We start from the raw sequence: 12,916 nt of genomic DNA, 5'->3' as shown, positions 1-12,916 counted from the left end.
GACGTTATAATGTGACGGTCAATCCCCCTATTCGTTGGTAAAAGAGTAGCCCAAGAGTTGGCGGTGGGTGGTGATGACTAGCTGCCTTCCCTCTAGTCTTACACTGCTGAATTAGGGCGGCTAGCACAGATAGCCCTCGAGTAGCTTTGTGCGAAGTTCCAAACAAACAAACGTTATGTACTATCATTACAACAGCTAGTCCTAACGACGAAAATAGCCTGGATTGTATGTTGATGAGTATATCAAATCTCAAATTATTTATGTTTTTCTTATTTCTTGTGGTGGTTTGTTTTAAAAATTACAGCTTCAGCAAGCATTTTGAAAACTAAGCGGAAAAAAATATTTGAATATCTTAGGTAAACAGATTTATATTTTAGTAAGTTACAAGCGAGTACCTCGACTAAAAACAACTGTTCAACCAGGAGTCTCAAGCATGCAATACCCACCCAGTGGCGGAAGTGACGTCAATTATTCATGCCATTATTCAAGGTTATTTGTGGAACAGGTTTACTCACAGATAAGCAGATAAGGAAAGGGATTTATAGATAGTGACTAAACGAAAGGTTGATACTACAAAAAAAATCTGTATGTTGTGGTATCTTGATTTTCGAACAATTACTAAAAATGAACAGATCCAATAGTTTTGTCAATATGTTGTATGTAGAAAAGTATTTTTGAAACAAATCCAATACAAGTTGGTTGAAACAAAGCGAAGTAATTGACCAAAACCCCTAAAATTATGGATTTATTTAACCTTTTGATTCCACATTTAAGTTTGTGCGTTTAGGATCTCTAAAAGAATATATTTGTACTAAATACAATGTAAATTGGCCGAAATGTGGCGGAGCAACTGTCAGAAAGCCTTAAGATTATGCCACAAAGACATCTAAACCACGTATATTACAAAACGGAAAGTCGGCCATTTTTGTCTATCGGTGTGTGGGACCTGTAGAAATGTATCTGTGTAGCAAATCCCAGGTAAATTAGTTGACATATGACCAGGTAATGGACTAAAAACCCCAAACATTATTTGTTATGAGCTCTGGCTGTCCTAACAGGACTCAAAAATGGACAAATCCGAATTATTTTGTACGTCATTGTGTTGTGGGCATGGAGATTTACCTTTGTACCAGTTTCTTGATTGTTGTAAATGTGATTACACAGGAGCTAGAATATATATTTTTGGAGTTGTTTGATTTTGACCTCATAAAATCATTGAAAAGGCCTAAATAAATAATTAAAAATAAAAGTTATTTTCGGCATGTTGGACCAAAGTATAACCATAAAAAATTTTTAAGTCAATCCGCGGTGACAGGAAGGTTTGGTTTGTTTTGAATTTTCGCGCAAAGCTACACGAGCGCTGTCTGCTCTAGCTGTCTCTAATTTAGTAGTGTGCGGTTGGAGGAAAGCCAAATAGTCATCACCACCCACCGCCAACTCTTGGGCTACTTTTGGTCAACGAATAGTGGGATTGACCATGATATTGCAACACTCCCACGGCTGAAAGGGCGAGCATATTTGGTGTGACTGGGATTCGAACCCGCGACAGAAAGAAAGGAATAGCTGTCGACTGAAAAAGTGTTTGGAAAAAGAATATGGAAAAACAGTATGTTCTCTAATGAAACGTACACTGCTGGAAAAACAGTATGTTCTCTGATGAAACGTACACTGCTGGCCAAAATCTTAAGGCCAATGAACATAAAGAAGAAATACGCGTTTCGCGTTGTTAGACTTAACCACTTATTTGAATAGAGCTTCGAAGCATGAAAATAAGAAAAGGGAAAATAAAAGTAAAAAACTACTTTAGCATTTAATAGGAAAAATGTGAACACTATGAAATTAGTCTATATTCTAGCTGGTCAAAAGTTTAAGACCATACCAAAAAGAAGTCCTAAGCAGGGTAGGAAATGCCCAATAAGAGGTCTCAGTAGTGAGTTGCACGGCCATCATTGCGAATAACTGCAAACATTCGCTTTAGTACGGTCGATATAAGTATTTTCAGGAGGCTGGCTGGAATGTTATTCCAAGTGGTGAAAATGGCTTCACGAAAATCATGCACTGTTTGTAATTGACGTCCATTTATGTAGACTTCCCTTGCCATCCACCCCAAACATTTTCAATGGGGTTTAGTTCGGGCGATCACGCTAGATGGTCCAAAAAAATCACGTTATTCGCCATGAAACAGTCCTTTGTCCTGCGGGCATTGTGGATTGCAGCGTTGTCCTGCCGGAAGATCCAGCCATTTCCACACAACCGAAGGCCTTCAATCAATAAGAATGCTCTCTACAACATGCCAATGTAGCCAGCTGCCGTTTGACGCCCCTATATAACCTGAAGCTCCATTGTTCCATGGAGGAGAAAGCACCCCAGATCATGAAGGAACCTCCTTCACTGTGTCATGTAGAAAATGTGTTCGGTGTGATATCCTTATCGTGCCAGTAACGTTGGAAGCCATCTGGACCATCCAGGTTAAATTTTTTCTCATCAGACAACAAACCCTTCGTCCACTTTTCTACGTTCCATGTTTGGTGCTTCTCTGGAAAGTTTAACCGAGCTGTTTCGTGGTGTGGAAGGAGGCGTGGTCTTTGAAAAGATTTGTGGTTTTTAAAGCCTTTCTCTTGTAGATGCCGTCTTATTGTTTTTGACTGCATTCTGTGTCCGTAAGGGCCTTAATCTGGTTCGACGATCGGCTGGTGTCTTGCCGGACAACTCGTCGAATCCTCCTGCTCAACGCCGGCGAAATTTTCTTGGGCCGACCACTTGAAATTTTAGTAGTACCTAGTGACGATTACCATAGCATTGTGTTTTGATTGTTATATTTCGAACATTTAAAGGGCTATTGGTGCTAACTGCTCTTAATTTTGGGCTGCTGTAAACACACAGTGGGAGTTCATAGTTACTTCTTTCACGTACGTACGATCCCAAACCATGACAACTGGACCCTCATATTAACAGTCCGACACTCTAATAATTCGGTCGCGCCTAGCCCTCATTAATAAGGATATTTCTTGCTGTCTATTTTTCCACACTCGCTTTCATATTGCAGGAACCAAGTGCGGACCCAATGTTTTTTCGGTTCTCGTCCATTTACCGAAAAAAACAAAACAAAAAACGCTCGCCGTACTTTGTGACCGGTGCTGCGTAACAAGAGTGACAGTCAAATCTCTATATTCAGTCTGACAGTGGCTGGTATTGTTTAGTTGCTTTCATTCTAGTTTGTCACTTCAAAATTAGGCATATTTAGTCCTTGAATAACTTCAACAAACAAGTTACACAACAATTTCATTATGAATATGATTTCTGAAACAACTGATAGCGTAAGTAGTGTCTCGACAACTACTGTATCTGATGTATTCCAGCCAGCCTGATGAATCATGGTATTTAACGAAATGCCTCATCGGGATTGGATATAACCGACGTCGTGTAGTTGACATGTTATTTCCTTATACTTTTCTGTCACTCAAAAGTCATTATAAACCTCATTACGCCTATCTTTACGCTCTGAGGTTTATTTGACGTTTATTCTCTTGTCTGAGTATCTAGCAATAGTTTTTTGAGGGTTAGTAAGTTGGCCTAAGTGGGATATTTGTCCTGTTTATCTACAAGGGCTATTCAAAAAATACGCGGACTGTTTGAATTGCGCGGCTCTAGTTGGTTCCAGGGAAATCCGCTTGGTGTCACTAGGTTTGCACAGATCAGCTGATTACGACGCCATTTCCCGATTGCAGATATCTTCATTTGTGTATTAGCTACGCGGTTGTAAGTGAAGTGCGATTTTTTCGTTTGGCGGATTTCAGAATGAATGACCTGAAGGAGCAACGACTCACTGTGAAATTTTGTGTTAAACTTGGAAAATCTGCGACTGAAACTTTTGCTATGCTTAACACGGCTTACGGTGATGTTGCTATGAATCGTACGGCATGTTTCAAGTGGCATGAACGTTTTAAGGATGGTCGACAGTCCATTGAAGATGATGAGCGTCCTGGACGTCCTTCCACGTCAACTGACGACCCACACGTCGACAAAATCAACACCCTGGTGCGGGCAAATCGACGTCTGACTGTCAGGGGAGCTTGCTGAAGAGTGTGAGATATCAGTTGGATCTTGTTACGAGATTTTGACCGAAAAATTGAAGATGCACCGCGTTGCTGCGAAATTTGTGCCTCAGAACTCGTGAGTTTTTGGCCAAACACTCGATCACTGTTCTTCCCCACCCCCACCCCCCCTACTCACCTGACCTTGCTCCTTGAGATATGTTCTTGTTCCCCAGACTCAAAAGACCCTTGAAAGGAAGAAGATTTGAGACGATTCCCGAGATTAAGGCAAATGCGACGAAGTAGCTGGAGGACATTACAAAAGAAGCGTACCAGGACTGTTTCAACAAGTGGAAACACCGTTGGGATAAGTGTGTGCGTTGGGGAGGAGAGTAATTTGAAGGGGTCCCAGACCTGTAACTTCTAAGTGAAGTACATTTTGTTTTATGACGTCAGTCCGCGTATTTTTTTTGAACAGCCCTCGTATTTACATGACAAATTATTGTTTCATTCTTTACCTGGATAGCATATTATTCAGAACTGTAAGGAAAGTACATAGTTAGCACTCTCCGCTACCGGAAGCGGTTACTTTTAACCGAACAACACTATTGACTAACCAGAGCTAAATTAAAAATATAAATAAAGCAAGCTGGTAGCTCCATGTCTCGAACCTAAGATCCACTTATACACTAAACTAAATTTAGTAGTTACACTTCCCGAACCAGACACCCTAATATACACTTACATATCCCCATGGCTCGAACCTGCGATCCTCGTATTATTAACCTAAATTTGTTAGTTACACGTCTCGGACTTGGGGCTTTCGTATACGCCAATCGAAACCAGTAAGGTTTTCATCCGTTTGTTTTGAACCAACAACGAAAATTTCATACTTCATATTTGTAGTTATCAATTTATTGCTTTAGTTTTAAACAAACCGTAAATCAACATCAGTATAATATACAAGGCCTGGCATGGCCAGGTGATTGAGGCACTCGACTCGTAATCCGAGGGTCGCGGGTTCGAATTCCCGTCACACCAAACATTCTGGTCCTTTCAGCTGTGGGGGTGTTCTGAAGTGACGGTCAATCCCACTATTCGTTGGTAAAAGAGTAGCTCAAGAGTTGACGGTGGGTGGTGATGACTAGCTGTCTTCCTTCTAGTCTTACACTGCAAAATTAGGGACGGCTAGAGCAGATAGCCCTCGTGTAGCTTTGCGCGAAACCATTTGATTTCCGAAAAAATTAGACGTTTCAAGAACCAAAATACACTTCTTATTTACCTCTATGTTCCTTTCACACATTTTAATGCAAGATAGTACAAGTTTTGAAAACTTAAGACTCCTTGGCTAAAACGAGTTAATAGTCTATTAAAACATTACCACGATTCAGTGGCATTTTAAATAAATCATCTCATATTGTTAGAGTTCTGTTTTTATTAATTTAATCTCCATTTCAAGAGTCTTTGAAGTGTGTGTGTGGGGGAGAAATGTGCCCCCTTTCTCACTGAGGCACAATGGTACGTCTCCGGACATACACCGCTAGATACTGAGTTTTCGATATCCGTAGTGGGCAGAGCATAAATGGCCCATTGTGTAGATTTGTGCTCACTTCTAAACAATTAATCAATCAAAAACCAAAAAAAGATGAAAGAAAAAACGTCATTAAGATTCGAAAGTATCTTAATCGATTTGTTTATCTAATGATTTATTTTGTAACAGTAAGACCTTAAAAACGAGATGGAGTCAACTTGTCACGAATTTAATTTCTTGGATAACAAATAACGGGTTTTAACGAACTATAGTTGAAAGAGAGATAAATAGTAATACTGTGTCAGCAGGTGGTAAATAAAGATTTCTTTACGTTCGTTAATTATGTTGCTGTAAGCGTTTCTGGTTATAAAATCCAATATGATGGATTGCTCGAAAGGGTATACATTCTTTCGTTATCTGATTTAAACTGAAGCTTCTCACAAATCAATGTAGTGCATTACACTAAACATTTTATTTCTTTCTGGTCTCGAATCCCTGCTAAACCATCTCAATGGACCGATATTACAGCGATGGATGTAGTAACACTCACCCATGAGGTGATCGATACGGAGTATGCGCAGTAAGTAAAAAAAAATCGAGAGGTATCTGCAGCGTCGAGAAACAAGGAAAGGTGACAAATACAAGATTATATTCTCGTTAAAGGTTTATACTCACTTAAAACTGGATCAAATCCTGCAAAACCCAAGGTAAGCGCTCTTCATTAACTTTGTTATTAAAGTTAAACAGTTCATTTATCAGAAGCTCGTCCAGTTATTCTAACAACAGAATCACATGCTGTGTTTTTAAAGAGATTCTTACATGATGAGAAAGGCTTCTAACGTAGATAGTTGATAAAAACTTTTACGAGCGCCGTCGCATTTAATATTATGGTACAAAACTGATCAACAAATCACTTACTGATACAGTGTGAGTAAGAACTGAAATACCTACAATATCAGTTGTTTTTAGCATGCCCAAATCATGGTGAAATTAAACATAGTACCTTGAGAATTGCTTACCATTGTTATAATATGCTGCTAAGTTTAGTATAAACCAATTCTTTTGCATAACCAGTAAGCAGTCACTATCTTTAAAGTAGTCCAATAAATTATTTTAATATTAGTGGCTATTGACAAAATAAATAACTCTTTAAACATATCTTGTAACTTCAGTAGTTGTATTTTATTGTACTTCTACTTTTATTTGTTAACTTCAATAACTAACATTCTTTTGAACCCATGCTTTCATCTGCTAACTTCAATAACTAACATCCTTTTGAACCCATACTTTAATTTTTGTTTGTTTGTTTGGGAATTTCGCACAAAGCTACTCGAGGGCTATCTGTGCTAGCCGTCCCTAATTTAGCAGTGTAAGACTAGAGGGAAGGCAGCTAGTCATCACCACCCACCGCCAACTCTTGCGCTACTTTTTTACCAACGAATAGTGGGATTGAACGTCACATTATAACGCCCCAACGGCTGAAAGGGCAAGCATGTTTGGTGCGTAGGGGATTCGAACCCACGACTCTAAGATTACGAGTCGAACACCTTAACCCACCTGGCCATGCTGGGCCGTGGAACCACTGCCTCTCTGGTGTTGTATTGTCCTATTGATTCTCTAGGTTTAGTTTTCGCTAGCAACACCGTATGGTATTTTGCAAAAGGTGACATTTTCGTTGGTTTTTCAATTTCGTTGCTTATAAATTAGGGTTAATTAATATCATCTTCATAAAGAAAAACATTAAGACAACAAAATAAGATAAAAACTATAAACGTATATGTATGTGTTTTCTTATAGCAAGGCCACATCGGGCTATCTGCTGAGCCCACCGAGGGGACTCAAACCCCTGATTTTAGCGTTGTAACTCCGGATACATATCGCTGTACTAGCGCGGGGGGTGGCAACTATAAACTACTTAATGAATAGAATCAGTAGCTTTATAACATAACGACTATTCTAATATCAAATATTTGCATATGTTAATCCTGAAAAAGCCTCAAAAACGAAACGTTGATTGAAATAAATTATATATATCTGGAGTGTACAAGTCGTGTCTCCCAAACCTTTTTTTAAAAAATCAAAGTACCATTAATTATTCAACAGGGCTTGAAGTTTTGAGGGTTGCTTTTCATAGGTTTATTTAGCAACACTGCTTATGCCAGCGTGGAACAATTTTAACAGATGTTCACAGTGTATTGGGTTGAGGAATAATTCGTGAGCATTTTTCAAGTTAACAAAATATATTCATAAATAAAACGCTTTCGCAAAATATTTCATGTCATTTGGTAGATAATTTTTTGCTCTAATAGGTGGTGTGTTTGATTTTTATATGCCTTTAATTTTTGCTTTCATTTTCAGCTCATTAAATGGAATGTCAAGTGGACAAAATCGAGCATTTTCGACACCATCTGCTTTTCGCATTTAATTTCTTGCAATTTCGTTTAGGTATTACATGAAATAAAGTATCGTAATAAATGTTTTGGGTGTAATGTGTTCATGCATTGAAGTATTGTATAGTCTTGCATGTAATGCTTGAATGAAATTATTTAAAAACGCTCACGAATTATTCCTCAACCTAATACTTATTGCAATTCTACCATGACATCATGTCTACTTATCTTGATTTTCAAAGAGTACTGATAGCCCAGCCACATATAAGAACTTTGAGCCAAACAGAATTAAAATTCAACACAACTTTTATCAAACTTCGACTCTGATTGGATAAAAGCTCATTCATTCATTTAATACGGAAAAAAACGTGGACATTCCTGCTCAAATTAATTGCTTTAAATGGGAACTCATAAAGACGAACACATTGAAACACACACGTAATAACATTTTTTATTGTTCTTGTTGTTTTACGTTAAGCACAAAGCTACACAATGTGTTATTTGTACTCTGTACATAACATATATCAAAGCCCGATTTCTAGAGTTCAAGTTTACAGACATACCGCTATGCCACAGGGGCACTTCAACAATGTGAGTGTTTTTATTATAACAAAACCACGTCATGCTGTATGTCTGCTGTTTCCACCGGCGAGAACTGAATCCATGATTTTAGCATTGTAAATCCAAAGAGTTACGGCTTGTCCACCGAGGACGACATTTTCGGACAGAAATGCATTTTCAGCCGCGGCATAACGGCTCTGAACTTATTATTATTTGTTTTCGGGTATAAAAGTTCAGTAGCTCTAAAACTCTAATTAGGTTTCAAATTGGCCAAGAGATGACGGAGTTATGAGCTACAAGTTTGCACTTGGAAACAAAAGAAAAAAAAACAAACAAACCGAGGACCGTCCTATGACCCTTTATGCCGCAGCTAAAAACAACATGCGTTCTGTTACAACATTATTTATACTGGATAAAAATAAGCTTTTCAATCTTCACTGACACTTGTTATTAAAACCAAGAAAATCTAAAATTGATAGCTTTGTTATGTAGACACCTGTCTTCTATTACAATCAGTAACTTTTTTTATCTACTGACATTTAATAAGTTATGATGCACCGATACTGATGCACTTAAGTAGCTAGTAGAAGGACATACCTTTTAGCGGCTAATGGGAAAACAAATGGCTTCACCGACTGACAGCCGTTAATGACAAAGGAGAACCTGTTATCTATTGACATTAGAAACAAATGACGGAGAAAGGCTTGTAATATATAAATAAGTCCCTCGCTGGTACAGTGGTAAGTCTACGGATTTACAACGCTAAAATCAGTAGTTCGATTCCACAGCGGATAGCCCGATGTGGCTTTGCTGTAAGAAAACACACACACTCGCTGACTTTTCCAAATGTTTAGAGTTTTAAGGGTGTTTTCACAGCAGTACTTCCATCAATGAATTTTAAGCACCCACAACACTCACGGAGCTATAACTTTGGAATATAATCCTTATGAGGATAAAGTTGAAGTTATCACTTAAACACTATCCGATTTGGAATGCTAAATTTTCCTGTTTTTTGTGTGTTTATCTCAGAGATGTCGTTACTTATTCCGAGAATCCCTTTTAAGCAACTTATTTTATAATTATTAGAGGTAGGACTTTGATTATTTTTAATGAAATTGTATTTAAATTAATTTGGTGTTTGTTTGTTTTCAGGATGTTTTACAGTATCGCTGTGGTGACGAAGAGAACTTGGTTCAGAAACAGTAAGGACGTTTTATCTTTGAGATACAGTTTAAAACTTGGAGACTTTCTTGGGATCTGGTTCCATTTACCACAAATAACTAGCTCCAACGAAATGTTGTTGGAACATTAAAGCCATCGTTTTAAAAACTCTTTTCACTATGACTCTCCGCAGAAGGATTCGATTAGCAAAAATGGCGAGAACAAGAAAAGTAAGCAAACGGCAGCAGAAATCATTTTATTTCGTATTAACATTTCTCTTGTTATTCATATGTATTCTCTTTATTGAAGTTGTTTTTGTGGAAGAAAGTAATCCCATGGAATTTAGTTTTTTTGATAGATTAGGGTGGAAGAAAGACCCGAATAAAGAGATAGTGCTGCCCCCTCGCGTGGCGAGAGAACTAGCACGCGTCATAACAGACGCTGTGCAGGAAGATTTGAACATTGTTGTCAATTTGTATTACGATGCCGTAATGGACGAAGTGGGGGCGCTTGGAAATAAACATGCTGACCATTGGCAACCAGTCAGAGGAACAAAAGATAAGTTTCGTGTTTATTCGGCTTACTATGATGACAGAAAAGTACAACTGATTCGGGTGATCGCAGCTGCACGGACAAGAAATGCAGACAAAGTGATGTGTAAGTTTTGGTTTTCTAGTAGCTATTCATCAATAACCGTTTCCGCGTTTAACAAATTAATACAAGAAAACTGGAACTTGAAATATAGTGCTTATTTTGTGCTGTGTCCGTTAAGTAAGGCTCTTCCCATGTTGCCGGAAAAGGTGTCCATAATTAGTTCAGAAAACGCTGAAATTACGAACTGGTTGGTCGTGCATAACAACAAACAAAATTTCACTCCTCCTCACGGAATAGCAGTTTGTGTTAAACCTGTGCATTACGATTATAACAAACTGTTAAACTTTATCGAATTTATTGAACTAAACAAGATTTTTGGAGTTAAACATTTTATTTTGTACAACAGCACGATTGGTCGCGACGTTGCATGTGCCATGCGACAATATATGGCAAACGGAATTATGACTGTTCTCCCTTGGAAACTGGACATGGTGTCCCAGAAGGAGATCCGGACAGAGGGCTTGTTCGCTGCCCTAAACGACTGTTTGTACAGAACAATGTATAGGTTTCGGTTTGTCTTAATGATCGATTTCGACGAATTTATTGTTCCTCACAAGAGCGAGTCACTAACCGCAATGTTGGAAGTTCTTACTAAAAACAAATCCCCGAAAGTAGGCGCTTATTCGTTCCAGAATTCGTTCTTTTATCTCCAGTGGCCTTCAGATCCCATGTCTAGGGGTTTACCTGTTCGTTTGATAACACTCGAGAAAACCGTGAGGAAACTAAAGTTCCACCCTCACAAGCAACGCTCCAAGTGTATCGTCCTTCCAGAACACGTGGTGGAAATAGGTAACCATTTGGTGTGGGAGTTTCTTCCAGGCCGGGCCATGGTAAACATTCCCTCGGATTTTGGCTTTCTGCATCACTACCGAATATGTGAATTTGGAGGAAATGACTGTATGAAGACGACCTCTGGAGTGGACCGCAGGATTTATTGCTGGAAGGACCAATTGGTCCAGGCGGTTCAGACACAACTGAGGGACTGGGGATTGTTTGTAATTTTTTTGTTGTTTCGCCAGCCAAAAAGACCAGCCAACTTCTCTGATAAGCTTTACTTGAGTCTGGAACACTCACTGCCTTACGTTTTGCCCACTGTTTAAAACCTATACATTAAGATTAAGGAAGTCTACAAGGCTTTATAGCTAACATTAAGCAACAGCAATATCCACACGAAAATTGAAAAGAAACTGCACTTGAGACCCTGGTTACTACAAGATATCTGTAAGGAATCTTACCGTAACTTGTTGTGAGAACGTGAAAATATTTGTCTTGAGTAGTACCACGGTATTCATTCTGATTAATATCAAAATATCTGTTTTGAATAATACCAAACTACTCATCATAAATAATATCAAAATATTTGTTTTGAATAATACAAACTGTTCATCATAAATAATGTCAAAATATTTGTTTTGAATAATACCAAACTAGTCATCATAAATACTGTCAAAATATTTGTTTTGAATAATACAAACTATTCATCATAAATACTGTCAAAATATTTGTTTTGAATAATACCAAACTACTTATCATAAATAGTGTCAAAATATTTGTTCTGAATAATACAAACTGTTCATCATAAATAATGTCAAAATATTTGTTTTGAATAATACCAAACGACTCATCATAAATACTGTCAAAATATTTGTTTTGAATAATACAAACTATTCATCATAAATACTGTCAAAATATTTGTTTTGAATAATACCAAACTACTTATCATAAATAGTGTCAAAATATTTGTTCTGAATAATACAAACTGTTCATCATAAATAATGTCAAAATATTTGTTTTGAATAATACCAAACGACTCATCATAAATAATATCAAAATATTTGTTTTGAATAATACAAACTGTTCATCATAAATAATATCAAAATATTTGTTTTGAATAATACAAACTGTTCATCATAAATAATATCAAAGTATTTGTTTTGAATAATACAAACTATTCATCATAAATAATGTCAAAATATTTGTTTTGAATAATACCAAACTACTCATCATAAATAATATCAAAATATTTGTTTTGAATAATACCAAACTACTCATCATAAATAATATCAAAATATTTGTTTTGAATAATGCCAAACTACTCATCATAATAATGTCAAAATATTTGTTTTGAATAATACCAAACTACTCATCATAAATAATGTCAAAATATTTGTTTTGAATAATACCAAACTAGTCATCATAAACAATATCAAAATATTTGTTTTGAATAATACAAACTATTCATCATAAATACTGTCAAAATATTTGTTTTGAATAATACCAAACTACTCATCATAAATAATATCAAAATATTTGTTTTGAATAACACCAAACTAGTCATCATAAATAATATCAAAATATTTCTTTTGAATTATACCAAACTACTCATCATAAATAATATCAAAATATTTGTTTTGAATAATACCAAACTCCTCATCATAAATAATGTCAAAATATTTGTTTTGAATAATACCAAACTACTCATCATAAATAATATCAAAATATTTGTTTTGAATTATACCAAACTACTCATCATAAATAATGTCAAAATATTTGTTTTGAATAATACCAAACTCCTCATCATAAAT

General features: G+C 36.8%; 1 protein-coding gene across 1 annotated transcript; it reads left to right on the top strand.

Annotated features, from left to right (window-relative positions):
* Positions 1-6,162: 6,162 nt before the first annotated feature.
* On the top strand, positions 6,163-11,726 carry LOC143227024 (beta-1,4-galactosyltransferase galt-1-like). The gene is made up of 2 exons (XM_076458568.1): positions 6,163-6,272; positions 9,669-11,726. The coding sequence occupies exon 2, from the start codon at positions 9,857-9,859 to the stop codon at positions 11,429-11,431; it is 1,575 nt and encodes a 524-aa protein (XP_076314683.1). The 5' UTR covers positions 6,163-6,272; positions 9,669-9,856; the 3' UTR covers positions 11,432-11,726.
* Positions 11,727-12,916: the final 1,190 nt, after the last annotated feature.

The sequence above is a fragment of the Tachypleus tridentatus genome, chromosome 9, assembly GCF_004210375.1.
Source record: "Tachypleus tridentatus isolate NWPU-2018 chromosome 9, ASM421037v1, whole genome shotgun sequence".
Lineage (NCBI taxonomy): Eukaryota > Metazoa > Arthropoda > Merostomata > Xiphosura > Limulidae > Tachypleus > Tachypleus tridentatus.
This window is presented reverse-complemented; position numbering and strand designations above follow the sequence as displayed.

Excerpts from the sequence above, each read along its gene's own strand:
- LOC143227024 (XM_076458568.1), top strand. The coding sequence starts at position 9,857 with ATGACTCTCCGCAGAAGGATTCGATTAGCAAAAATGGCGAGAACAAGA.